Source organism: Pristis pectinata, chromosome 38, assembly GCF_009764475.1.
Source record: "Pristis pectinata isolate sPriPec2 chromosome 38, sPriPec2.1.pri, whole genome shotgun sequence".
Lineage (NCBI taxonomy): Eukaryota > Metazoa > Chordata > Chondrichthyes > Rhinopristiformes > Pristidae > Pristis > Pristis pectinata.
The window spans coordinates 1,016,593-1,043,063 of record NC_067441.1 but is presented as its reverse complement, the minus strand read 5'-3'; the positions used below and the strand labels follow the sequence as shown (position 1 = coordinate 1,043,063).

The 26,471-nt window shown below is 53.8% G+C and overlaps 1 protein-coding gene across 1 annotated transcript in view; it reads right to left on the bottom strand.

Annotated features, from left to right (window-relative positions):
• Positions 1-25,944, bottom strand: part of scyl1 (SCY1-like, kinase-like 1) — a 37,815-nt gene extending 11,871 nt beyond the window's left edge. Inside the window, exons 1-14 of the mRNA XM_052045243.1 lie at positions 25,801-25,944; positions 20,915-21,055; positions 17,161-17,283; positions 14,866-15,092; positions 14,095-14,185; positions 13,115-13,270; positions 12,015-12,173; positions 11,334-11,441; positions 9,747-9,860; positions 8,016-8,171; positions 7,084-7,272; positions 4,692-4,767; positions 2,884-3,075; positions 1,379-1,488 (exon numbers count right to left, since the gene is read on the bottom strand). Of these exons, the coding sequence (XP_051901203.1) occupies positions 1,379-1,488; positions 2,884-3,075; positions 4,692-4,767; positions 7,084-7,272; positions 8,016-8,171; positions 9,747-9,860; positions 11,334-11,441; positions 12,015-12,173; positions 13,115-13,270; positions 14,095-14,185; positions 14,866-15,092; positions 17,161-17,283; positions 20,915-21,055; positions 25,801-25,926 (1,968 nt within the window). The 5' untranslated portion in view covers positions 25,927-25,944. The remainder of the gene's footprint in view (positions 1-1,378; positions 1,489-2,883; positions 3,076-4,691; positions 4,768-7,083; positions 7,273-8,015; positions 8,172-9,746; positions 9,861-11,333; positions 11,442-12,014; positions 12,174-13,114; positions 13,271-14,094; positions 14,186-14,865; positions 15,093-17,160; positions 17,284-20,914; positions 21,056-25,800) is intronic.
• Positions 25,945-26,471: the final 527 nt, after the last annotated feature.

Below are 26,471 nucleotides of genomic sequence, written 5' to 3'. Positions count from 1 at the left end.
GCACGCTTGCCGAAGAGCACAGAACAGGCCTCACTTTGTAGGTCGCACACTGCCCAGTGTTGGAGAACCAAGTGATAACGAGAAGCAAGGCAGCCCGCCGGCTGGGTCCTGCTGAACGTCTCCTGCTGACGTCCAGCCCTTCACCAGAGCCAGTCGCTGCGTGCCCCGGGGAGGGTGTAGGGGCTTGGTGGGGCAGCGGTGACATCGGCAGGGTCGGGGAGGAACTGTGACCACAGCGCAGGGGGCTGCGGAACTGGCCCAGAGGCTGCCAGTGGTTTTAGTGCCCGATGTACAAATGGGCAGGATCGTGGAGCCGGGCCCTCGGAGCACCGATCCGGGGAGCGGCAGCCGGGCCCTCGGAGCACCGATCCGGGGAGCGGCAGCCGGGCCCTCGGAGCACCGATCCGGGGAGCGGCAGCCGGGCCCTCGGAGCACCGATCCGGGGATGCAAGCTCAGGTAATAACCACATCTGGGATTGATTTGGAGGAGGAAGGCGTCACTGGATCTGCACTGAAGCCACAGACCTCACCTGTGCCCCCAGCTCTGGGCCCTGCACTTCAGGGAGGGTGTGAGTGTGTTGGGGAGTGCCGTAAAGTATTCCAGGGAACCTATGGAACACGAAACAGTACAGCACAGGAACAGGCCCTTCGGCCCACCATGTCTGTGCTGAACACGACGCCAAATTAAACTAAATCCCTTCTGCCTGCACATGGTCCATCTCCCTCCATTCCCTGCACATTCATGTGTCTGTCTAACAGCCTCTTAAACCCCTCTATCGTATCTGCCTCCACCCCCACCCCTGGCAGCCCGTTCCAGGCACCCACCGCTCTCCGTGTAAAAATCCAGCCCCACACCTCCTTTAAATTTCCCCCCCCTCTCCTTCAATGCACGTCCTCTAGTATTGGACATTTCGACCCTGGGAGGAGCATTCTGACTGTCTACCCCAGAAGTTACTCTTGTAACTTTTACAAACCTCTGTCTCAGGTCTCCCCTCAGCCTCCGCCGCTCCAGAGGAAACAACCCAAGTCTGCCCAACACACTCCTGAGGATGCCTCGGGGGTGCTTCCAAAGGAAAAGCACGGAGGAGGGTTAACCGGACAGTGGAGCCACAATGGGCTGCGTGACCGCTTGCTGCCCGTGATCCGAGAACGTCGCGCCTCCCCGCCAACCTCAGTAGGCACCCACCATCCTCTCGGGGCCCTTCCTCCCTCCCAGCGACCACTTCGAACTGGCTGCCCAGTCCTCCTCCTCGTTCTGCGCCTTGGCCTTCTCCGGCTCCTGCGTTAGACCAGAGCGGGAGTGTATAAGGGAACGGGTAGGCTCTCACACCCCCCACAGCTCCCAGCAGCAGCTGCCCAGTGATGCCACGGCACCCACCTCCAGGCTGCCCCAGTCCTCGTCGTCCCACCTGTCTGCCTCCTCCTGCTCCGCCGGCTCGTCGCCGGGAGCCGGTTCCGCCGGGGTGGCCGGGGGTCTGGATACATCACCTGTGGATCCGAGGGCAGACACGTCAGGACCGTACCAGCCCCTCGCTCCCTCCCTCCCTCCCCGCTGCTCAGCCCATCTGCTTGGTGCCGTGTTCCTGGCTCACACCACCTGTCCCCCGAAGCCAAACACACCTTCCCCCCCCCACCCACCATTCCACAGCCCCTCCCTGTGGGAGTGACCCCACCCCGAGGAACAGCGGGTCGAGCAGCATCTGTGGCGGCGATAGGAATTGTCATTTTGTGAGTGGAGACGGCCGGGGGGTGGGGGGAGGTGGGGTGAGTGAGACAGGGGCCAGAGGTGCACCGAGGAGGGGCGGGGAGGGGAGGGGGTGAAGTTCGTTGGATGTTGCCCTCTTGAGGCAACTACAGGAAGGATGTCATTAAACCAGAAAGATGCAGAAAGGATTCATGGGGATGTTACCAGGCCTGGAGGGCTGGAGTTTTAAGGAGAGGCCGGGACTGTTTCCCTGGAGCGAAGGAGGCTGAGGGGTGACCTTACAGAGGTTTATAAAACCGTGAGGGGCATCGATAAGGGGAATGGTCAGAGTTTTTCTGCCCCCCACCCCCCCCCAAAGTAATGGAACCCAAAACTAGAAGGCAGAGGTTTAAGGTGAGAGGGAAGAGATTTAATAGGAACCTGAGGGGCAACTACTTCACTGAGAAGGTGGTCCGTACATGGAACGAGCTGCCAGAGGAAGTGGGTGAGGCAGGTACATTAACAACATTTAAAAGACACTCAGACAGGTCCATGGATGGGAAAGGTTTAGAGGGAAATGGGCCAAACGCAGGGAAATGGGACTGGCCTAGATGGGAACCTTGGTCGGCAGGGATGAGTTGGGCCGAAGGGCCTGTTTCCATGCTGTGGGACTCTGTGAATTCCTCCAGCAGGTGCATGGTCCCAGACGGCAGCCCCTGCTCCCCGAGACCGCAATGTCTGCAGCCCCTGCTCCCCCAGACCGCCCGTGGTCCCAGACTGCAGCGTCTGCAGCCCCTGCTCCCCCAGACCGCCCGTGGTCCCAGACTGCAGCGTCTGCAGCCCCTGCTCCCCCAGACCGCCCATGGTCCCAGACTGCAGCGTCTGCAGCCCCTGCTCCCCCAGACCGCCACGTTCACAGCCCCTGCTCCCCCAGACCGCCCATGGTCCCAGACCACAGCCCCTGCTCCCCCAGACCGTCCGTGGTCCCAGACCGCAGCGTCTGCAGCCCCTGCTCCTCCAGTTCTGGCTTGGTTCAGGCGGAAACACCGACACATTTCCCTGTCAGAAGCCCAATGCCTTTACCGGAGGGAGGGGGCCTGGCGGGTGTGGCTGAGTGTGACGGTTCTGACCCTGGCACAGTTGTACACCCTGAGCGTAACCAGACCGTGACCAGCAGAGCGAGTGACAACACGGCCCACCTCCTCCAGCATCAGGGGCCGCTCCGGCTGCCTGGACCCCGGCGGGCTGCCCTTCCGCTGCCTGTGCTCCCGCCGCCGGGCTCCCTCGCATGAACTTCGACGTGAGGGAGGAGACCCCCGTGACGGCCCAGCCAGCCCAGCCTGCACCCAGGGCACCGGCCGGGCTCGATGAGGCCGAGTTGACATCCTTCTCTGGAGGAGGAATGAGAGAGAGAAAATGCAGAACAGAGAACAGTGCAGCATAATACAGGCCCTTCGGCCCACAATGTTGTGCCGACCTTTAAACCTTGCCTGAGACTATCTAACCCCTTCCTCCCACACATCTGTGGTCTCGTTTCCCCCCTCTCCACCCCCCCCCCCCACACACACACACACACACACACACAGAAGCATCTGCGTCAGACCTAGAGGTGACAGACAGCACAATCTCGCGGCGCTAGGTGCTCCCTCTTCACTGCCCCATCCAAGTCCCTGTCCTGTGGGAACTGTGGCAAACTTGGGCGGTGGGAGGTGGTAAGAAGGAAGGGTGCATCACCCTTCCCATGGACAACCTCAGTGGTTATAAGACCACAAGATATAGGAGCAGAATTAGGCCATTCGGCCCATCGAATCTGCCCCACCATTCAATCTTGGCTGATTCTTTCAACCCCATTCTCCCCGTAACCCTTAACCCCCTCACCGACGCAGAACCTATCAATCTCTGCTTTAAATACAACCAGTGACTTGGCCTCCACAGCCGTCTGTGCCAACGAATTCCACAGATTCACCGCCCTCCGGCTGAATAAATTCCTCCTCATCCCAGTTCCAAAGGGACGTCCCTTCAGTCTGAGGCTGTGCCCTCGGGTCCCCATGATGCTGTACAGTTATGTGGAGGTGCAGTCTAATGACCCGGTGACACCAGCTCAGATTCCAGCTCTGCGGAATTTTAAGTCAAGCAGACAATTCTGGATTATAACACATTTATTCGGTGTTTGAGAAGTAGGTGTCACGACAAGGTCACCATTTCTGCCCAAGCCCAGACACCCTACACAATGCTACAAACCTCAGTGAAATAGCAACCAGATGGTCTGCTTTTTGATGTTGAAGAGGTAAATAGCTCCAACACCTTGGAGAGAACTCACACACTTCACAACTTGGGGAATCTGAAGGGGGTGGTGTGCCCCATGTCCTTCTCAGTGGGAGAGGTTGGAAGTTTGGGAGTAGCCTTGGGGAGTTTTGGAAAGTTCAGTCACAGTGAGAAGCTCGCTGGTTCACCGATGTCCCTTCAGCGAAGGGCACCTGGCCTCTCACCTGGGCCGAGCCCTGAAGCCACACTGCGGCTCCCTCTGAAACCACCTCACGAGCCATCGGATTCACAGGGTTCAGGTACAGCAGACAACAGTGGGACCTTCCAATGACTGTAGGACCCCATTCCTGGGAGCGAAGGAGACTGGGGGCTGACCTTATAGAGGTGTAGAAGCTCATGAGGGGCATATGTAGACAGGGTGAATGCACACTGTCTTTTGTTGTTTAAGGAGAGAGGTGAAAGATTAAAAGGGGCAACTTCTTCACACAGAGGGTGGTGGGTACATGGAACGAGCTACCAGAGGAAGCGGTTGATGTAGGTATAATATTCAGAAGACAGTTGGGTAAGTCCATGGATGGAAGCAGTTTAGAGGGATATGGGCCAAACACAAGCAAATGGGACTGGCTTGGTGGGCACCATAGTCGGCATGGACGGGTTGGGCCGAAGGGCCTGTCTCCGTGCTGTACGACGATGATGCCCACGTTCTTGTGGGCAAAATACAACTCTGCCAACGTGTACTCACCCACATCCCCAACCTTGGACGGATCCTCCGACACCATTTCCAGCTTCGCCAGGAAACTCCGGATAGCTTTGAAGGCCTGGAGGAACATCAGGGGAATTGATATGAACTCCGGGGCCCCTAATATAACATGTATGTGACTCCCCTCCACTTACTGCCTTGTTGCAGAAATTAGCCTGCTATTATCGGTAGAGGATGCTGCAGGTTTCCTTCACTTTTATTATACGACAGTTTCCTGAGCGCACTGACGAGAGATGCCATACAATGGATTGTTTGCCTAAATCTGGACACATGTCCAATCAGGCCGCCTATTTACTGGCTGGAAGAAATGTTTACACAAGGCCCCAGCATAACACAACAAATGGTGCCCCCCTGCACTCCAAGATTTCTGCTCCAATTAACTCCCAGATACCTCCACTACATTAGCTTTTCCCTAGCTTGAGAATGTACAGGTGTCTTGAAGGGGAACCTGCAGGTGGTGGTGTCCCCCTGCACCCGCTGCCCTTGTCCTGGGTGGGAGAGGTGGCGGGTTTGGGAGGTGCTGTCGGAGTAGCCTGGGCGAGTAACCGCAGGGCGTTGTGTAGACGGTGCACACTGCAGCCACTGTGCGCCGGTGGTGGAGGGAGGGAGTGTTTAGGGGGGTGGATGGGGTGCCGATCGAGCGGGCTGCTCTGTCCTGGACGGTGTCGAGCTCCTCAAGAGTTGTTGGATCCGCACTCACCCAGGCCAGTGGGGAGTGTCCCGTCACACTCCTGATCTGTGCCGTGTAGATGGGGGAGAGGCCTTGGGGTCTCACCATGGGATCCCCACTCCCTGACCTGCTCCTGTAGACACGGGGTTTATGTGGCTGGTCCGGTTGGGTTCTGGTCAGTGCTGACCTCCAGGATGTTGATGGTGGGGTATTCAGGGATGGGAATGTCAGGAAGGGACAAGGGTCGGGGACTAGACTTGCTTCTGAGTTATAGATCCAAGGATCCTGTTGTGAGAAGGACACGGTAAACTGAACCAGACTACTTCGACCTGAATCTTTCAATTCCCCGAGTGTGACAAGGCTCTCCAGGGTGGAGACCCCGAGACCGAGTGTTGACGCTCATCCTGGTCTATGATGGTGTAAGGAGTTTCCAGAAGTCATATTTGATTCCTCTTTGGTACTTGTAGAAGTGTGTAACGCAAAATGGTGGTGAGACAAAACGGTTTCAGCTTGGAGTGTGGTAATGCTTTGAGAACATACAGGAGCACACAGCCTTGAGATTAGTTAATGGCGAAAACACGTTTTTCTGCAAAACATGCTGTCAGGTGCCTAGGCTGAAGGCCACAGGAGATAAGGCAGCACAGACTGGGAGCGTAGAGGTTTGAAGAGGCTGCTCCTTTGTGCGGGGGCGGGGGAGGTGGGGAGCGGAGTGGGACTCTCACCTTGGGCTGGGGCAGCGACCAGTGCTCACTGGCTGTGACCCCAGCCTGAGGGACAGACTGACACAAGGCAGAGAGACGGCTGCAGAGGCTGCCGGACACCTCCGGCATTGTATCGCATTGGTTGATAAGGATCTTTTTTCTTTCTGTATTTTATTGCAGTGGTTAATGAGGAATTATATATTTCTAATAAAATGGTTTCTGTAACCGTTAACACATGTACAGTGCCTCCTTCATTTGTGAAAACCTCTTGCTGAGGAATCAGGAACGTATTTTAGGTCACCTCATTATAGGAAGGATGTGGAAGCATTGGAAAGGGTGCAGAGGAGATTTACCAGGATGCTGCTTGGTTTGGAGAGTATGCATTATGAGGAGAGACTAAGGGAGCTAGGGTTTACTCTTTGGAGAGGAGGAGGATTAGAGGAGACATGATAGAGGTGTACAAAATATTAAGAGGAATAGAGTGGACAACCAGCATCTCTTTCCCAGGGCAACAATGCTCAATACAAGAGGGCATGGCTTTAAAGTAATGGGTGGGAAGTTCAAGGGAGATATCAGAGGGAGGTTTTTCACCCAGAGAGTGGTTGATGCATGGAATGCACTGCCTGGGGCGGTGGTGGAGGCAGATACGTTGGTCAAGTTCAAGAGATTGTTAGAACTTAAAATAGAGGGATATGTGGGAGGAAGGGGTTAGATAGTCTTAGGAGTGGTTTAAAGGTCGGCACAACATGGTGGGCCGAAGGGCCTGTATTGTGCTGTATCGTTCTATGGTATTTCAAACTATTTCGTTATGGATGGCACCCCCCCTTTACCCCAGCCGTGTCTCTGACCCTACACGCTACAGTGTGGGGAAGCAGGCCACACAAATTCTCCAGCGTCAAACCCACTGAGAACGTCACGTCTCAGTCACATCCCCCTCCTTCCTTTCGACCCCAGCGCAGCCCGGGCACTCTCCCCACTCACAGGAGAGGGTCCTCGATCTTACCTGGTCGCGGACGTTCTTGTCGGGGTCCGCCGTCAGTGGACTCAGCACCAGAAGGACCTTGTACGCACAGTCGGTCACCGAGTAGTAATTGTGTGTGGCAGCAAAACCCAGCACCCCGGCCGCACGGGAAGGAGCGAAGGGGTCCTTGGTTGCTCGGGAGAAGGCCGAGATGAGGACCCTCTGCCGTGTCTGTGGAAGGAATCGGCAACACGTTTAACCAAGGGTCGGAGGAGGAACCTCTGGGAATCACAAGAAAGTTGGGAAAGTCTGTAGTACGGGCAATACAGGTGGCACACAAACTGGAACAGGGTAACAGGAAAATGGGCAATAGTGGAGGGAGATTAAGGAACCAAGTTGGAAGAAGTGGGCAGTGAATAGGTCAGGGAAGTGTTCACTTTGCAAGGCCCGACCAGCTGGAGCAGAGATAAACCAACAGAGGTTGGAATGCAGGCAGGAGAGTAGATTGTAATACTGACACACTCCCTGGGGAATCCCTGTAAACACCGACATGCTCCCCGGGACCCCATGTAACCACCGACACGCTCCCCGGGACCCCCTGTAACCACCGACACCCACCCCGTGACCCCCTGTAAAAACACTGACACCCTCCCCGGGACCCCCTGTAAAAACACTGACACCCTTCCCGGGACCCCCTGTAAAAACACTGACACCCTCCCCGGGACCCCCTGTAAAAACACTGACACCCTCCCCGGGACCCCCTGTAAAAACACCAACACCCTCACCGGGACCCCCTGTAAAAACACCAACACCCTCACCGGGACCCCCTGTAAACACTGACACCCTCCCCAGGACCCTCTGTAAACACCGACATGCTCCCCGGGACCCCCTGTGATGCATGCGTCTCTGGGCAAAGGAGGGAAGCTGAGGATTCTCCCCCTGCAGCGGAGGGGAGCACCTAGTCCGCCACTTACGCTGGCGTTGAGATAGGATGAGATCTTGCCCAGGCAGACGGTGGTGTTGCAGCGAATGGGGCCCTGATCGTCCTTCGTCTGCAGACGGGCAAAATGCTTCATCAGCTCCACGTTCAGGTTGGTGTCGCTGAGCTTGGGAGCCAGCAGTAGCATCGACTGGAAGAAAGGACAGGCAGTGAGGGCCGGCAGCAACACCAGGCAACCAAGGCTGGAGTGGACCATACACCCAGCACCATCCGGATGGGCCAAATGGCCCGTTTCTGCTCTGTAAATCCCAGAGATTTGTACACAGCCACCGATGCATGCACTCCACTTAAAAAACAAACTGTCAGGAATCCTCTGCAGATTGTTCTTGGCAGAACACTGCACACACTGACGCTAGCAGCGGCATCCTGGAACAATGGCTCACTCCTGGGATCCCCCAAGGTAGCAGAGGGCCACCCAGAGTGACCAACTCCCACACATACAGAAGCTCCTGCAAATTCTGTCACACTCAGAGACTCCTGCCAGATTGAGTACCTCACAGAAACCAGCCTCCGCTCCACAGACTGTCTACACTTCCTGCTACCTCGGCAAAGCAGCCGGCATAATCACCCTCCCACCCCGGACACTCTCTCTTCTCCCCCCTCCCGTTGGGCAGAAGTTACGAAAGCTTGAGAGCAGGTACCACCAGGCTCAAGGACAGCTTTTATCCCACTGCTGTCAGGCTCTTGAACAGAGCACTAGTACGATAAGATGGACCCTTGACCTCACAATCTACCTCGTCGTGGCCCTTGCACCTTATTGTCTGCCTGCACTGCGCTCTCTGTAGCTGGGACACTCTCTTACTGTTTTCCCTTGAACTAACTCCATGCACTGATGTTTTTGAAATGATCTGTAAGGACGGCATGAAAAACTAACAGACTTTCTTTTGGCTAGAGGAAGAGATTAGGAAGGTCTAGGTAAAATGGTGAAGACTGGACCACATTCACTTGTGCATTTTTGATTCATACAACACAGTTGCATCTTAGTAATAAACCAACACCTGACACCCTCCTGTGTGCCTCTGCAAACACAACCCATGAACCAAGCAAGCACACACATCCTGGGGCTGAGACATTCCCAGGAAGAGCAGTGTTCTGGTCCTATGGCCCAGAGCAGGAGGGGAGGTGCTGAGAAAGGCCATTTGACCCCACCAGCCTGCCACACCATGTCAGCCTCAACTTCACTCTCCTGCCTGCTCCCCACAATCCTTGAACCTACTGCCTCCCAAATTTATCCAGTGACTCAGTCTCCACAGCTCTGTGGAGCAGAAAACTCCAAAGATTCACCGCCCTCGGAGAACAAGTTCTCTCTCACCTCCGTCTCATTTTGAAGGTACATCACCTGGTTCCAGCTTCTCCCGGCAGGAGCCGCCTCTCTGTTCCACCCTGCAGAGCCACCTCAGAACGTCGTGGTCCAGAGTCCAAATCCCAACCTGCCCGACCAGCTCCTCCGTCCCAGGAATCAATCCAGTGATTCCCCCCTCTGAGATACCTCCAATCCCAGAGCCTTCCCCGGGATTCCTTACAGGGGTTGCTGGCGGGGAGCTGGACTCCCAGTGGGCCACACCCGACAGACAGCTCGCTCACTGGCACGGCTGACTGACAGCCCACAGTTGGAGGATGACCCGTCGACCTTGCAAACTCCGTGGGTTCCCAGTCGCACGGAGCCACGAACTGATACCACCCCACCACAGGTGATGTCACTGACCTTCACCGTCTGCTCCCTGATCGCCGGGTTAGTGTCCATGAACCCGTGCACAACATGGGGGAAGATCTGAGCATTCACTGTCGCTTCGTTGAGGTACTGAATAAACTGCTCCATCTACAACGAGAAGCACCGATCAGTCACCAGGCCACTGCTTCTGGGACCCTGCAGCGCACAAAACAGCCACCGACCTTCCACGCCCATGGGCAACCTTGGGACAACACAGGCCCCAGGGTGAGCCAGAGGGCATGTTTGAGCCCCACTGCACAAGGCTGCAGGAGGGGTGCCTCACTGCTGCTGACGACACTGGGGTTTAAAGCAGTTGGGTTGTATTGACTCGATCTAGGAGATTAAGGGGCGACCTTTGTTTGTTATTTATGTGAACATGTCTGGATGTGAACACACAAGGCATGGTTAATAAGTTTGTGGGTGACAGTGAAGGGAGTATCAAAAGTCATGGGGGCACCTTGATCAGTTGGGAAAGTGGGGCCAAGGATTGGAAAATGGCTTTCAGTTCAAAGAGGTGTGAAGTGTTCCATTTTGGGAAGTCAAACCAAGGTAGGACTTGTACACTGAACGACAGGGCCCAGGGGAGTGTTGTACTCCTAACTCCCTCTGTTCTACAAGCACGTGGCTCCCTGAAAGTGGCGTCACAGGTAGACAGGGTGGTGTAGGTCGTGTTTGGCACACTGGCCTTCATCAGTCAGGGCGCTGAGTACAGGAGTTGGGACATTATATTGCAGTTGTACAAGACATCAGTGAGGTTGCATAAAATAATTTAGGGCATAGAAAAGGTGAATGCAGTCTTTTTCCAAGGGAAAGGAAACTCAAAACTTGAGGGCACAGGTTTAAGGTGAGAGGGGAGAGATTTAAAAGAGACCTGAGGGGCAACTTTTTCCACCCAGAGGGTGGTTCATATATGGAACAAGCTGCCGGAGGAAGTGGGTGAGGCAGGTACATTAACAACATTTAAAAGACACTTGGAAAGGTCCATGGATGGGAAAGGTTTAGAGGGACATGGGCCAAACGCAGGCAAATGGGATTGGCTTAGATGGGCATCTTGGTCGGCATGGACCAGTTGGGCCGAAGGGCCTGTTTCCCCCGCTGTGTGACTGACTCCCAGGCACCGACTGAAGTGTTAAATCACGTCATGAATAGGGGATAAAAATTAAAAATCAATAACGCTGCAGCTGCTGAAAATCTGAAATGAAAACATAAATGGAATAACTGAGCAGGTCAGGGAGCGTCTGTGGGAAGGGCAGTTTAGAGACCCATTGTAGGAGCACTGAAGGATCTCGCACCTGAACCGTTATTCTGTTCCTCTCCCCTCAGACGCTGCCTGACCTGAGTGCTTCCAGCATTTTCTGTTTTGATTTCAGGTGACCCAAAGCTTGGTCACGGGGGGAGGTTTTAAGCAGCACCTCAGGAGGAGGAGGACAGGGGGTGGAGGGAACGCCAGAGCCTGGGACCCAGATAGCCGAAGGCACGGCAGCCAGTGGCGGAGTGCAAGAGCTGGGAGAGGAGAGATCCCGGAGTTGGCCATGGGGATGAGGAGGGGCAGGACGACACGGGGAAAGAGCAGATACCTACCTGCTGAAGCAGGCGAATCCTCATGGCTCTGTCCGTCGAGGAAAACATTTTGACCACGACGGGAATGATTTTCTGCTGGTATTCCTCCGCGCTCAGGAACTTGCCCACCTGCGGAGAGAGTACGTCCTACAGGTCACAGCCTGCCCACGCCCAGCGGCAGTGACCTGCACGTGATGCCCGTTTCCTCTCCACCTCTCGCACGTCGCTGCCCTGAAAACACAACTCCTTGCCCACACTGCAGACGAAGATTTGACTGGCGGGACACATCCCTCCGACTGCCTTACATCGCAGCAACAACTCTCATGCTGAACCCATGGACGCCTGTCACGGGACACATTCCTTGCACTTTAAAGGAAATCCTGTCACAGTCATACAGCAGGGAAACAGGCCCTTCGGCCCAACTGGTCCATGCTAACCAAGATTCCCATCTAAGCTAGTCCCATATCCCTCTAAACCTTTCCTATCCGTGTACCTGTCCAAGTGCCTTTTAAATGTTGTTAATGTACCTGCCTCACCCACTTCATCTGGCAGCTCGTTCCATATACCCACTGTGAAGAAGGTTCTTATCAAATCTCCCCCCCTCACCTACGGTACACGTGCGCCCCATTTAAGACACCAGCTTGCACTTCCTGCACAGGTGTCCTGCCCCGGGAGAGCATGTGCAGAGAGATGGGGACATACTTTGAAGAGAGGGGTGAGGACGACTGCTCCGGCACTGCCGAACTCAAACGCCGTCAGCAGCTGCGGCAGGATCTTGTGCTTGCAGAAGTCCTCTGGGAAGTTGTCGAGCTGTGAGCTCAGCTCCGAGAAGAAGTTCTGTCGCTCGGCCGGCTCCTTAATCTGGAGGTGTTGGAGGCAGAGAGAGAGAGATGAATGGCTGTACTCGGCTACAGAGCACAACCGGGTCCCAGAAGCAGGAGAGTTCGCACAGTCCCAGAGTACTCAGTCCACACGGTCACCCTGGTGAGACAGGAAGCCCTGCAGCTAGCCCCCTCTGCACACGGTAGTGTGGCATAATAACCTGCATGAGGACATGGGAAAGAGACCATTCATTCCCTCCTCTCTGCTTTCCCGTTCAATAAGATGGCCAATCGACCTCAGCACCACCTTCCCGCACCCCTGGAATCCCTCAATATCCACAAATCTAATTGGTTCATTACTGCCAGGAGCACGGAGATACAGCGGAGAAGTTTGTTTTGCATGGCACCCAGACAGAACGCGCGACCCACTTGAACTGCGCGGTTTGGAAGGCGAGTTCTAGGCTCTGGGAGACAGAGAGAGGGGGCAGTACTCCCTCAGGCATCGTTCATGATGGCCAATGCAATCAGTTGGTGTTGAAAAAAAATGCTCCCAGCTCCGAGCTGCAGGTGAGAATTCCAGTTCAACAGGGAGTTCCCAGCCTTACTGCTGGGGCAAGCAGCCTCAACCTGAGGGAGACACACGGGAGAGATGGATGAAATACCCTTGAACCTCGGGCAGTGACGGGGGGGGGGGGGGGGGGGGGGGGGGGTGGGGGGGGGGGGTGGGGAAACATGGATGGAATACCCCTGAACCTCAGGCAGTGACAGGGAGACACGGATGGAATACCCCTGAACCTTGGGCAGTGACGGGGGGAGCGGGTGGGTGAGGGAGATGGATGAAATACCCCTGAACCTCGGGCAGTGACAGAGGGGAGGAGGGGGGAGAGACACAGATGGAATACCCTTGCACGGGCTGCCAACACCCTCGTGAGTAACCAGCACCCCTCCAGTGATTGGCGCACCAGCGCAGCGCTGACTGACCTGAATCTCCTCCAAGAACAGGTTGGTTTCTATGAAACTGTTGTTCATGAAACCGTTGGGTTTGCGGCAGTTCTGCAGAAACTTGGCTGGGTTGGGCCTTATTTTGGGATTGGCTCCGACAAGCTCACAGTAATGTGGGACCAGCAGCTTAGGGATCTACAGGGGATGAGGACAATGAGTTAGAAGCAGCCACTGACTACTAATCCCACGTGAAACAAACTCCAGCTCAGGTCAAACTTCCCGCAACAATCTTCCCGCTCAAAGTGTTTCAGCACGTGGACACAGGCAGGTCTTTGATCCCTTGCCTGCTGATCTTCACAGGCTGCTCAACTGTAGGGGCAACACAGGAGAGCCCTGCTTCAGACAGGATCAAGTACTGCAGGCTTGCTGTAATCGGCCAGCTCAGCACAGACAGGGAAAGATATGAGCCTTTGGTTTAAATCCTTTTATATCAGTTAACAAAACTACAGCCACTACCGATGTATTAATCCTAACGTGACAAGACTTTGCAAGCTGAATTACCAGAACTGGAGACAAGGCTTTAAATTAAGAGGTTGACAGGAGGATTCTGGCAAGGGAAGATTTATAAAGTTAAAGAGAAAAGGTCGAGGCAATAACGCAGGGTCACAAAATGGGTCTCCAGAACCAGAGCTGAAAATTTATTATACTACTGTGTGATGACTTGAGAAAAGCGAATTAATAAATGTGATGGGGTATTAACAGGAGGTACATCCAATATTCTGGAAAGCCTGTCAGTCTAGCAAAGTTCTAAGGGTGATTCATTATCAGGGTTTCACTGTATATACTGCACACAGTTACATGATACAGGCCGGTCATTTAACACTGTGTAGAAACTTCTTCTCTCGCGTGGGTGGGGGGTTGGTGGTGGGGTGACTCTCTGGAATTCTGTGCCCCCAAGGGTGGGTGGAAGCGGATCACCAGAGTGTTAATATTTCAGACTGAGGAGGATGAGTACAGACCTTTCCGAGGGAGCGGAGGGAGGACAGTCTCTGCAGTGGCCCGTTGAAAATCTCCCAGATTAAGCAGCCCAGGCGCCACATATCAGCCGACCTGCAGCAGGAGAAGGATCAGTCAGGTCAGGAGTTCTACTCCCTAATCCAGAAAAACGGTCTGCTCAACGTCAAAGGAACTGTGGCCGCCATATACAGCTGCTCAAGAGCAGCGAGGAAACATCTTCTTTAAATTCCTCCAGGTCTCTGCGGACACCAATCAGGATGGTGCAGCTCCTCCCTGCTCAGCCCCGCCCCAGAGCTGATGTACAACGCTAGATAGCTAATGCCAGCAGCTGTCCCAATGCCGGCTGCCAAAGGCACGGCCGACTGAGGGGCTGCCCAACAATGAAACACCAAGTACAGAACGGAACATCCCCAGGGACTGAAGAGCATGGGTATAGACACGGTGAAGCTCCCTCCGCACTGTCCCATCACACACAGGGTGAAGCTCCCTCCGCATTGTCCCATCACACACTCCCAGGGCACAGGTTAGACACAGAGTAAAGCTCCCTCTGCACACTCCCGCTACACACTCCCAGGGCTATGGCAGCTTCTTCCTATCCTGGCCCAGCCTGGAACAGCAACTCCCTTTTCTCTAAACACCCTAAATTCCAGATTATTCTTAGTTGTGATCGACTGGACTCTGAGCTGCCAACATCACGCCTCCCTGCCACCAGCAGCCGCCATGTAACGCACCCACTCTGTACAAGAGGGAGGGGGCTCCTTGCGTGTGATTACCATTTCTCCCCTCCACCTTTGCCAGCGCCCGTGTCAGTCTTCTCCGGCGGGTCGTACTTGTCGAGCTCTGGGAAGCCCTTCAGTGGTTGCGGTGTGTCGCCCTGCGCCGCATACATGTAGTCGAGGCCACCCAGCTTCCACTCGCCAGCGCGGTCCACGAACACGGCCGCCATGCAGACATTGTTGTGGATCAGGTTGCAGTCGTTCACAAGGAAACACAAGGCTTTCTGCAAGACAGGAGGCGCGGTTACACCCAACACCGATTACACCGGCACTTAACGACAGCAGGAAGATTACCTGCTTTCTGCAACTTTAAGCTCCCGGTGTAAGTATCACCAACAATGTGTCCTGGTCCAGTCATGTGAATGCTGCAGCCAAGAGATCCCCTACTTCCTCAGGAGGCTAAGGAAATTTGCCATGTCCCTGTTGACCAGCACCAATTTTTTTTTTAAAGATGCACCATAGAAAGCATCCTATCCAGATGCATCCCGGCTCGGGACGGCAACTGCTCTGCCCGGGACTGCAAGAAACTGCAGAGAATTGTGGACACAGCTCAGCACATCACGGACACCAGCCTCCCCTCCATTGACTCTGTCTACACTCCCCGCTGCCTCGGTAAAGCAGCCAACGTAATCAAAGACCCCACCCACCCCGGACATTCTCCCTTCTCCCCCCTCCCATCGGGCAGAAGATACAAAAGCCTGAAAGCACGTACCACCAGGCTCAAGGACAGCTTCTACCCCGCTGTTATAAGACTCTTGAACAGACCTCACATACAATAAAGATGAACTCTTGATCTCCCAATCTACCTCATCATGGCCCTTGCATCTTATTGTCTGCCTGCACTGCACTTTCTCTGTAACTGGAACACTATATTCTGCATTCTATTTTGCTTTTTACTATCTCAATGTATTTATGTATGGAATGATCTGTCTGGATGGCATGCAGACAAAAGCTCTTCACTGTATCTCAGTACATGACAATTAAAGACCAATTCCAATTCCAGCCTGTGACCCACCGACATAAATCGTGTAGCCGCCAGAGGTTCTGCTGCCTTGTTGAGCCTTGAGTGCAGATCGTTGCCCTAACTTGAATACAAATGACTGGATGGGTCTCCTGTCAATAACACGCTGCTTTAAGTGACTGTGATCGGCTGTTACTAGGTGACCTCCTCTCACTGCATTTTCCTGAGAAATAATCCTGCTATTACCGCTAGACTTTGCTATGGTTTTGGTCAAGGTCGAGTTTATTGTCAGATTCACAAGTCCATGTGTGCACAGGTGCAATGAAAAACTTACTTGCAGCAGCATCACAGGCACAGAGCATCAGATACACAATTTCTACAAGAAGGAACATAATTAGAATAAAAAACAAAGTCGATCGTAGTGCAAAGTGGTGCCAGTGTTGCTGTACTGAGGGAATGATCAGGGTTGTGCCGGTTGGTTCAAGAACAGAATGGTAGCTGTCCCTGAACCTGGTGTGGGGGACTTCAGGTTTGGTTCTGACTACTGCTGGTCTGAAAGGAGAAGCAAAGAAAAAAATCTGCGGGTGCTGGAAACGCTCAGCGGGCCGGACAGCATCTGTGAAGTTAGAAACACCAGAGACTGCCGATGCTGGAAAGCCCTCCTCAGATGCTGCCTGACTCGCTGAGATCCTCCAGCGTGTTGTTCTGTGAAGTGAGAAGCAGAGTTAATGTTTTACGTCAGTGGCCGACCAGCAAGTCCAATTGACCCGAAATGTCGGCTCTGGCTCTTCTTCCGCAGACGCCGCCCAACTTGCTGTGGGTTTCTGTTCTCTTTAAGCAGAGTTCTGCTGGACATTGTGGTGCTGACAGAGTTTGGCCTTTCCCCCACTCCAACACCTCCTGCCAGCACCGAGGCACGCCTCGCGTGTCCCACCTCAAACCCCAACCTCCTTCAACTCGCTCACCCACACACACAGTCACTGCATCTCCGTCAACATGAGACAAGCCAGCACACTCCAGAGAGCCAGGTTCGATCCTGACCCCCGGTGCTGTCTGTGTGTGGGGTTTGCACGCTCCCAGTCTCCCCCAGGTGCTCTGGACTCCTCCCACATCCCAACGGGTAGGTTAGCTGGACACTGCAAGATTACCCCTAGTGCAGGTAAGTGGCAAAAGAGACAGAGGAGCAGATGGTCACGTGAGCAAGTACGTCGGAGGACAGCAGGGAAGGCGGGAAAGGAATGACTGGATTGGTCTGCCGGGAGCCAGCATGGGTCTAGAGGGGCCGAATGGCCCATGTTGTAACACGTGAACAGAGAGCACTGCGACCTTACCACAACCTGATGCAGACCCCAGGAGATCTCCAGCTGGCTCAGCCCACCCACATCCTCTTTTGCTTTCAGGTAGGTTCCAAGCGGTGTGACCGGCTCCGTCACCACGTACAGGCATTTCTCTGTCTGTGGAATCAAGTCAGAGGTGGTTAGTGCCATACCGGTGCTGAAGCGTAGCCAGTTACCGTCAGTCCTCCTTACCCGGCACGTCCCCCATACGTCAGGGAGGCTGGGAAAGCCCCAGCCTCAGACCACACCCGACCTCAGGAAGGGGCGCCGGTGGGGAAATCAGCCATCGTTCCTGGCCTTGCTTACTGCCTGATCCATTGTGACAACTCAGAGAGCCAACACTGAATGGGAACAGGATTCAGAACCTTTGCGATGCCTTTCACAGTCAAACAGCCCATCCTTATTTGCTGCCAAGACTTACTTTGACCCTGGTGTTGGAAAACTGAACTGTACCACAGGAAAATGGAAGCACTCGCTCGAGGCTTAAAGGGACAGAATACCCAGCTACAGGGACTGGAGAAAGCTCATGGGCAGCTGCAGATGTGGAAGGTTTGTATTTCTATAGCACCGGAAACTGCTTTACAACTACATACTCATGTTGGAAATGTAGCTGCCAATCTGTGCACAGTAAGCTCCCACAAACAGCAAAGTAGTCCTGACGAGCTCACCTTCCAGTGAGATGGGGTGAGGAATGAGCACCAGGACGTACACTAAATGGTGAACTGTTGATCTCCCAATCTACCTCATTGTGGCCCTTGCGCCTTATTGTCTGCCTGCACTGCACTTTCCCTGTAACTGCAACACTACATTCTGTTTTCTTTTTACTACAGCGATGTGCTTATCTATGGAATGATCTGCCTGGACGGCACACAGACAAAAGCATTGCGCTGTATCTCAGTACACGTGGCAGTGATAAACCAATACTGTCCAACACCAAGGAAGCTGCCCTTCATTAGTCTTTTTTGAACACTTGGGTGTCACTGCAGTCTCTTTCCACCCATCCAAGAAAGCAGGCAGGACCTCGGTGTAATCCTCATCCGAAGGTCAGCACCTCTGACACTGTGGCACCCCCTCAGTGGTGGCGTACACAGGTCTCTGGAGCAAGACAAGCCCAGAGCCTCCTGACTTCTGAGGAAAGAAACTGAAATGACATCCAAGTGATCAAAAGGACCAAAGGGGTGTTGTCCTTTGCCTCAAGGGTGCTGGAACACCAAGGGCTGCTAGTGATGGTCCAGGTGTACAAAGCCTTGATCACCAACAAGATGCTGGAGGAACTCAGCGGGTCAGGCAGCATCTGTGAGGGAAATGGACACCCAGTCCAGATGAAGGGTCTCGACCTGCAACATCAACTGTCCATTTCCTTCCACAGATGCTGACTTACCCGCTGAGTTCCTCCAGCATCGTTTTTAACTCCAGCATTTGCAGCCTCGTGTCTCCAAAGCATTGATCATGTTCCATTTGAATCACCATTCTGGGCAGATCAAGCCAAGAGTTTAATCATCATGTGTGCAAGTACGGTGAGGTACAGGTACAAGGAAAAACTTGCTTGCAGCAGCATCACAGGCGCAGAGGTACAGACCACACACAGAACGTAAATTATACACGAATTATGCATAAAATTGTACCACACAATAAAAAACACTGCAAAACAAGTTAGTGTAAAAAAAACAAAATCAAAGACAAGAAGTGGTCCATAAAGTTCCATTGCTGAGGCAGTGATCAGGGTTGTTCAGATCTCATGGTTGAAGGGAAGTAGCTGTTCGTGAACCTGGTGGTGTGGGACTTCAGGCTTCTGTACCTCCTGCCCGATGGGAGCTGTGAGAAGACGGCACGGCCTGGAGTGTGTGTGTGTGCGCGTGCGTGTCCGTATACGGTGGCATTATAGATTCACATGATTGCCAGACTAAGAGGCTTACTTTAAACTCTGCTTTGAACAAATGGGATGATCCAGCCATAATGTTTAAAACGATAAAGTGGATTTGGTGTAGAATTTGTAGGGGAATTTAAAGCCAGGTTTGGGAAGTTCGGGAATGAAAGCAAATTTTGTTTAAAAAAAAAGAAAGGCATCGGAACTTTGGACGACTCTCCCACCAATAAACTCAGGCCTTGAGCATAAACTGTAGGCCAAGATCAAGTTTTTAAATTTTAAAAGAAACAGGATAAGAAGCATTGGTGGGTTTCAGCTGGTGACTAGCCCAATGAAATGGAATGGTGGACTGGGGCTGAGTGGCCTTCTCCAGCTCCCATGCTGCACACCAAGTGGCTCAGCGGCACAGACTATTCATCCAAGTCTCAGTCTTCATGCTGATCTCCAGACAGTTCATCACATTTAATACTTCACAAGCTTGTCATAACACCAGCAGACAGTTTCTCCATAACCCTCCCTCACTGCACTTCTCCAAGGATCGGCCCTGCTGCTGCCCTTCCTACTGATCCAGAACGTGTCCTTCTGACCACTCAGTGATAATGGGAATCGGGATTGGAGTGACAGGGAGACACTCCCCACCTGCCCCCTCCCCGCGTCCCCAGGGTGTGTGAGGTGTTTGTAACTCATCTGAAAGGGCAGTGGAGGCAGAGACCTTCAGCAGATAAGACTTAGGAGCAAGAGTTGACCACTCGGCCCCTCTAGCCTGTTCCCTGCTGGCTGATCTGATTGTAACCTTGCCTCTGGCTACAGCTGGTAATCTTTCACCCCCTCACATCAGCCTCTGCCTTAATATTCAAAGACCACTTCCATCCTCCTCTGAAGACTCTTCACCCTCAGAGAACAGAAATTTCATCTGATTTATTCCATGAACAGACAACCTCCGTATTTTTGTACAGTGACCTGGAGCGCGAGATTGTCCCACAAAAGGAACCAAGTCAACATCTACACCATCAGGGAACTGCAGGGTTGCAAGCATGGAGACACAAGAGACTGGAGATGCTGGAATCCAGAGCAGCACACAAGATGCTGGAGGAACCATAGATTATCAGTGGAGAGCATTCTGACTGGTTGCATCACCGCCTGGTACGGAGGCTCCAATGCACAGGATCGCAACAGGCCGCAGAGGGTTGTAGACTCAGCCAGCTCCATCACGGACACAACCTTCCCCACCATCCAGGACATCTTCAAGAGGCGGCGCCTCAAGAAGGCGGCATCCATCACTGAGGACCCTCACCACCCGGGACGTGCCTCGTTACTACCATCGGGGAGGAGGTACAGGAGCCTGAAGACCCACACTCAATGATTCAGGAACAGCTTCTTCCCCTCCGCCATCAGATTTATGAATGGTCCATGAACACTACTTCGTTATTCCTTTTTTTTGCACTATTTAATTTTGTAATTTATAGTAATTTTATGTCTTTACACTGTACTGCTGCCGCAAACAACACACTTCACATCACCTAAGTCAGTAATAATAAACCTGATTCTCGATCTAATTCTGAACTCTGGGTCGAGCAGCATCTATGGAGGGGAAATGAACAGTCGATGTTTTGGGTCGACTGCTAGTCCTGGTGAAGGGCCTCGACCCAAAACGTCGGCTGTCCATTCTCCTCCATAGATGCTGCCTGACCCGCCGAGTTCCTCCAGCGTCTGGAGAGGACGGCAGGTGTGCCCAGACAAGCACTCGCAGCGGTGTGGCCTACGACAGCCGAGGTGGAGGAGATGATGGACAATCTCCTGTAATTGTCCCACGGTTAAAACTGACAGCCCCTCATCCCTCCCCAATACAAAATGTCCCAGGGCCGAGCGAGCACCACTTACCTCCAGCCCATCGACGAAGGACAGGATGTTTGGGTGCCGCAGGGTTTTCAGCCGTTTGAACGCTGCCTTTGCCACTTGCGTCTGCTCATCAGAGTTGGGCTTGACGTCGTACATGAAGATGGACACGGGGTCATTGGTACCCTGTGGGGGGAGTGGAAGGAGGGAACAGTTGACACAGGCTCTAGGTAACCACGGTAGGTAACCGCGGCGGGGGGGGGGGGGGGTGGGGTGGCAGTGACCGGCCACGGGAGGCAGCTGTGGCTGGAAGCCACCGCAGGGTTTTGGAAGTAGCTCACTCCAAAGTAAACTCAGCCTTGGACACCTGGGAGGAGCCAAGCTTCACCCCACCGTCTTATCTAAAGCAGGCACCACACTTAGTGACGAGGATCCTGCAGAGGAGGAGGGCTCCTGGCCATTACTTGTCCAGAGTTGATGGCTACACTTCTGTAGAGTCAGAGTATGGAAACAGGCCCTTCAGCCCAACTTGTCCATGATCTAAGCCAGTCCCACGTGCCTGCGATTGACCCACATTCCTCTAAACCTTTCCTGTCCAAGTGTCTTTTAAATGTTATTGTACCTGCCTCACCCACTTCCTCTGGAAGCTCGCTCCACATACCCACCATCCCGTGTGGGAAAGTTGCCCCCCAGATCCCTTTTAAATCTTTCCCCTCTCACCTCAAACCTCTGCCCTCTAGTTTTTGATACACTTTCCCTGGGAAAGTGCATTCACCCTATCCATGCCCCTCAAGATTTTATAGACCCCTCAGTCTCCTACGGTCCAAGGAATAAAGTCTGAGCCTGCCCAACCTCTCTCCATAACTCAGGCCCTCAAGTCCTGGCAACATCCTTGTCATTAAGCTGGAAAGAGTGCAGAAAAGATTTACATCTTTCCTATAGCAGGGTGACCAAAACTGTGCACAACACTCCAAGTGCAGCCTCAGCAACATCTTGCAGTGCAGAATGGCACCCAAATTGTGATGAACCTCGTCAAGAATCCGGGATGATTTTTACTTACACAGGAGGAAGCCATTCGGCCCACTGGGCTGCTGTCAGCTCGAGCTTGCTCCCTTTCTCACACCCATCGACTTCCCCTCGATTCTTTTACCCATCCAAACTAAGGGGTAATTTACAGCGGTCAATTCTCCTACTGACACGTCTTTGGGACGTGGAAGGAGACCAGAGCACCCGGAGGAAACACAAGTGATTGCAGGGAGAACGTGCAAACTCCACACACACAGACAGCAGCCGAGGTTGGGATCAACGAGGCAGCAGCTTGCCAGCTATGCCACCTTTTCCTTTCAAATAGGGCCCACCCCCTCAACTTCACTGTTAATGTGTCTTGCTTACTCCACCAATGAAGAGTGGCCGCTTGGACCTGGGAATCACAGCACAACAAGGATGCAGAATACAAGAGCAAGGAAGCCTTGCTGGTTATTCAGGCCTGAGGGAGAACTCGCTTGGAGTGAAGTTCCTGAGACTACAGCTCCTATGCAGTTCCTCACAAGATGCTGGACGAAGCTTAGCCTAAACCCCATACAGAAGAATAAAAGCATTGAGACCTGGAAGATTCTGACAGACTGCTGGCGGAGAAAACTGATTCAGGGAACAGGGTCTCAGGATAAAGGGGTTGGACACTTGGATGAGGAGGAATTGTTTTACTCTGGATATGGTAACTCTTTGGACTCTCTCCTCCAGAGGCTACGTACAAAACAGTGCTATGGATGCTGGAAATTTGACATAGAAAATGCTGAAAACAAAGTGGTAAAGGCGGCGTACAGCGTGCCTGCCTTCATCAGTCAGGGTGCTGAGCATAAACGTCAGGAGGTCACTTTGCAGCTGTATAAAACATTGGTCAGGCTGCATTTGGAGCACTGTGTGCAATTCTGGTCGGCCTGTTACAGGAAGGGTGTGGGGGCTTTGAAGAGGGTGCAGAAGAGGTTCACCAGGATGCTGCCTGGATTAGAGGGCATGAGCTATAAGGAGAGGTTGGACAAACTTGGGTTGTTTTATCTGGAGCGGTGGAGGGTGAGGGGAGACCTGAGAGAAGTTTATAAAATGATAAGAGGCACTGATAGAGCAGACAGCCAGAGCCTTTTTCTCCCAAGGGTGGGAATGTCAAAAACTGGAGTGTATGCCTACCCGAGGAAGTGTGAAGGTAGATGTCACAGCAACATCTCAGGCTGTCAGACAGACACATGGAATGGAGAGATATAGACCGTGTGCAGGCATTGAGGATTAGTTTAAATTGGCATCATGGTCAGCACAGACATTGCGGGCCGAAGGGCCTGTTCCCATGCTGTACCGTTCTGTGTTCTAAAGGGTCTTCAACCTAAACATCAACTCTTGTTTCTATTTCGACAGACGCTGCCTGACCTGCTGAGTGTTTCCTGCATTTTGTGGTCTTATTTCAGTGGCTGGATATATTCAAGGCCGACACTAGCTGCTTCTTTGACACTGAATCAAGCGATTTTGGGATCAGGTAGGAGACAGGGAACAAGGTGTAAGACCAACCACGATCCTGTCACATGGTGGAGCAAGGTTGAGGGGCTGAACAGCCTGCTCTGTTCCACAAGAGCTGAGCCACTGCAGCAGGGGAGAAAACTCGACGGATAGCAATTAAACTACTGACTGCAACCCTGTGACAATGCGGAGGTTAGAGAAGGCACCGGTGGTCGTGTGTGCTGGACATGGGCTCTATGTGTCCTTGGAGCTGAAGAATGATGACTCAGGCATGCGAAAACAGGAAATTCTGAATCTGATCAGAACCAGCTACTGAAATGTTGTTGCAGCAAGAGCAGGTAAGAGACTGGGGGATGAGTGCAGATACACTTAAAGGGGAGGTTAGGTAAGGTGCAAGGGGAAGGGAACAGAGGGTTACACTGATGAGGTTCAATCAGTCGTATGAGCTGGCTGGGCCAACTGGCTTGGATTGTACATCTTATCTAACCCCGTGGCAAATGACTCACCCCGAGATCCCCCAGAGCCTTCCCACCATGCCCATGGGTCTGCCTTCCATCATCTACCCGTCACACACTTGTGAACGCTTCTCGTTGAAGGTTAAAGAATTCCACCAATTAGCCATTACGGTGAAGCACAGCATTTACCGCAAACATATCAAAAGGCAGAAGTGGATGGTGTGAGCTGTTCACAAGGTCACAGTGTCTGGGAAGGGAGCAAAGATCGTGTCGAATGTGGAGAGTCAGTTATTCAAAACTAGAACATTTCAACAACAACATGTCAACAACAACAAAAAAGCAAGCAACGAAAACTGTTCAGCCCCCTCACCCCCTGCTTCCCCCACCCCCCCCCCCCCCCCCCCGGTCAACAAGATCATGACCGACCAACCTCAGCCCCATTTTCCTGCATTGACGCCATATTTCTGAATTCACATCTAAAAATCCATCACACTCTCTCAAATACATCTGCCACGGTCCTCATGCAGACAATTCCAAAGATTCGTGCCCACCGGATGAAAGAATTCCTGAATAGATGAGCCCATATTTCAAGACCATTACTCCTGGTCCTACACAGCACCCCACATCCACCCCCTGCTGGCACCACACTCTTCCTGTCACTGTAACACTACATTCTGCAGTCTGCTTTCCTTTGTACCACCTCGATGCACTGATGTACGGAATGATGTCTGGATGGCACGCAGACAGAGTTTTTCACTGTATCTCAGTACGTGTGACAGTAAAAAACCAATTCCAATTCCCGTCAAAGCCTTGGTGGAATATTGTCTAGAGAAACGTACAAGATGGGAGGAGCAGGAGCAGGCCACTCTGCCCTACAAAAGCCTGCTTGATCACTCACGGCTACCTCAGTACCATATTCCCACTCGCTACTGTACCTGATTGGTAAGTTGGTTCATTATTGTCCCATGTACCGAGGTACAGTGAAAAACTTTGTTCTGCATGCCCTCCATACAGACCATTTTGTTGCAACAGTGCATTGAGGCCGTACAAGGGGAAGCAATAACAGAATGCAGAATAAAGTATTACGGTCACAGAGAAAGTGCAGTGCAGGCAGACAATAAGGTGCAAGGAAGAGCAGAACGACAGAAGTAATGAGTAGATCTGCAGAGAGCAGCTTGCAACCAGTCTCCACACTCCGGCACTATCCTCCAAGGAGGGGGAAGGGGGAGAGAGGAGGGGGGAGGGGGGTGAAGGGTGAGGGGTGTGTGGGGTGAAGGGTGAGTGTGGGGATGAAGGGTGAGGGGAGGGGTGAAGGGTGAGGGGAGGGGTGAAGGGTGAGGGGTGTGTGGGGTGAAGGGTGAGTGTGGGGATGAAGGGTGAGGGTGGGGGTGAAGGGTGAGGGTGGGGGTGAAGGGTGAGGGGTGGGGTGAGTGTGGGGGTGAGGGGGGGTGAAGGGTGAGGGTGGGGGGTGAAGGGTGAGTGGGGGTGAAGGGTGAGGGGTGAGTGTGGGGGGGTGAGGGGTGAGTGGGGTGAGGTGGGAGGGGGTGAGGGGTGAGGTGGGAGGGGGTGAGGTGGGTGAAGGGTGAGGGGTGAGTGTGGGGGGTGGTGAGGGGGAGGGTGAAGGGGGTGAGGGGAGGGGGGGGTGAGGGGGGGAGGGGGGAAGGTGGGTGGGGGGGAAGGGGGGAAGGGGGAGGGGGTGAGGGGGGTGAGGGGGGGGTGAGGGGTGAGGGGGGAAAGGGGGAAGGGGGAGGGGGGGAGGGGGTGAGGGCGGGAAGGGGAGGGGGTGAGGGGGGGTGAGGGGGGAAGGGGGAGGGGGGGTCGAGTGAGGGGGGTGAGGGGGGAAGGGGGAGGGGGGGGGTGAGGGGGGGGGGGTGAGGGGGGGGGGGAAGGTCCCCGGACCCGAGGGCCACGTCAGCCGGCCCGAGGCGGGAGCGGAGGCCGCGGCGGTGCCCGGGCCCGCCGGCCGCTCACCTTCCTGCGGCCCGGACTGCAGCCGCCAAGGCCGAGCCGAAGCCTCGGGCGGCGCCGCCCCGTCTCGAAGGGAAAATCCTTGACGGGATCGCGGGAGAAGAAGCCACCACATCGCGGGCCGGCCATAGCATGAAGTCACTTCCTGGAGGACCGCGCGGTCACGTGGGGGCCGCCGGCACCAGGAATAGGGCGCTTTCCCGGCCGCCATCTTGAACCGGAAGTCCTGCTGGGTTGGGTGCCCTCCTTCCGGTTCCCTGTTGGGCACTCACTGAGTGGCGAAGGGTCGCGGTTCCCCGACACCTTTTCCCCACCGCTGAGCTCCTCAAAATACTTCACGGGCGGTGGATTTACGTAAAGTATCCTCGCTGTTGTCAATTTAATAACCGTAGCGCTTTAGGGCGCTGTGAGATCTCACCACAGATTTATTTTTATTCATTTCCTGGATCTGGAAAGACTCACAGGATCATCATCTGTCGCCCTCCTTCAACGTCCTTGAGGGGATGCCGGTGAGCTTCAGTTTTTCTGCTTGAATGCACTGCTAACAGCACACCCGAGGGGCTGCCCAGCTCATTCCGGAGAATAGAACAACATAACATAAGGAACTTGAGCAGGAGGAAGATAGTCAGGCCCTCGAATCTCCTCTGTTGTATGATCATGCTGATTCATCCTTG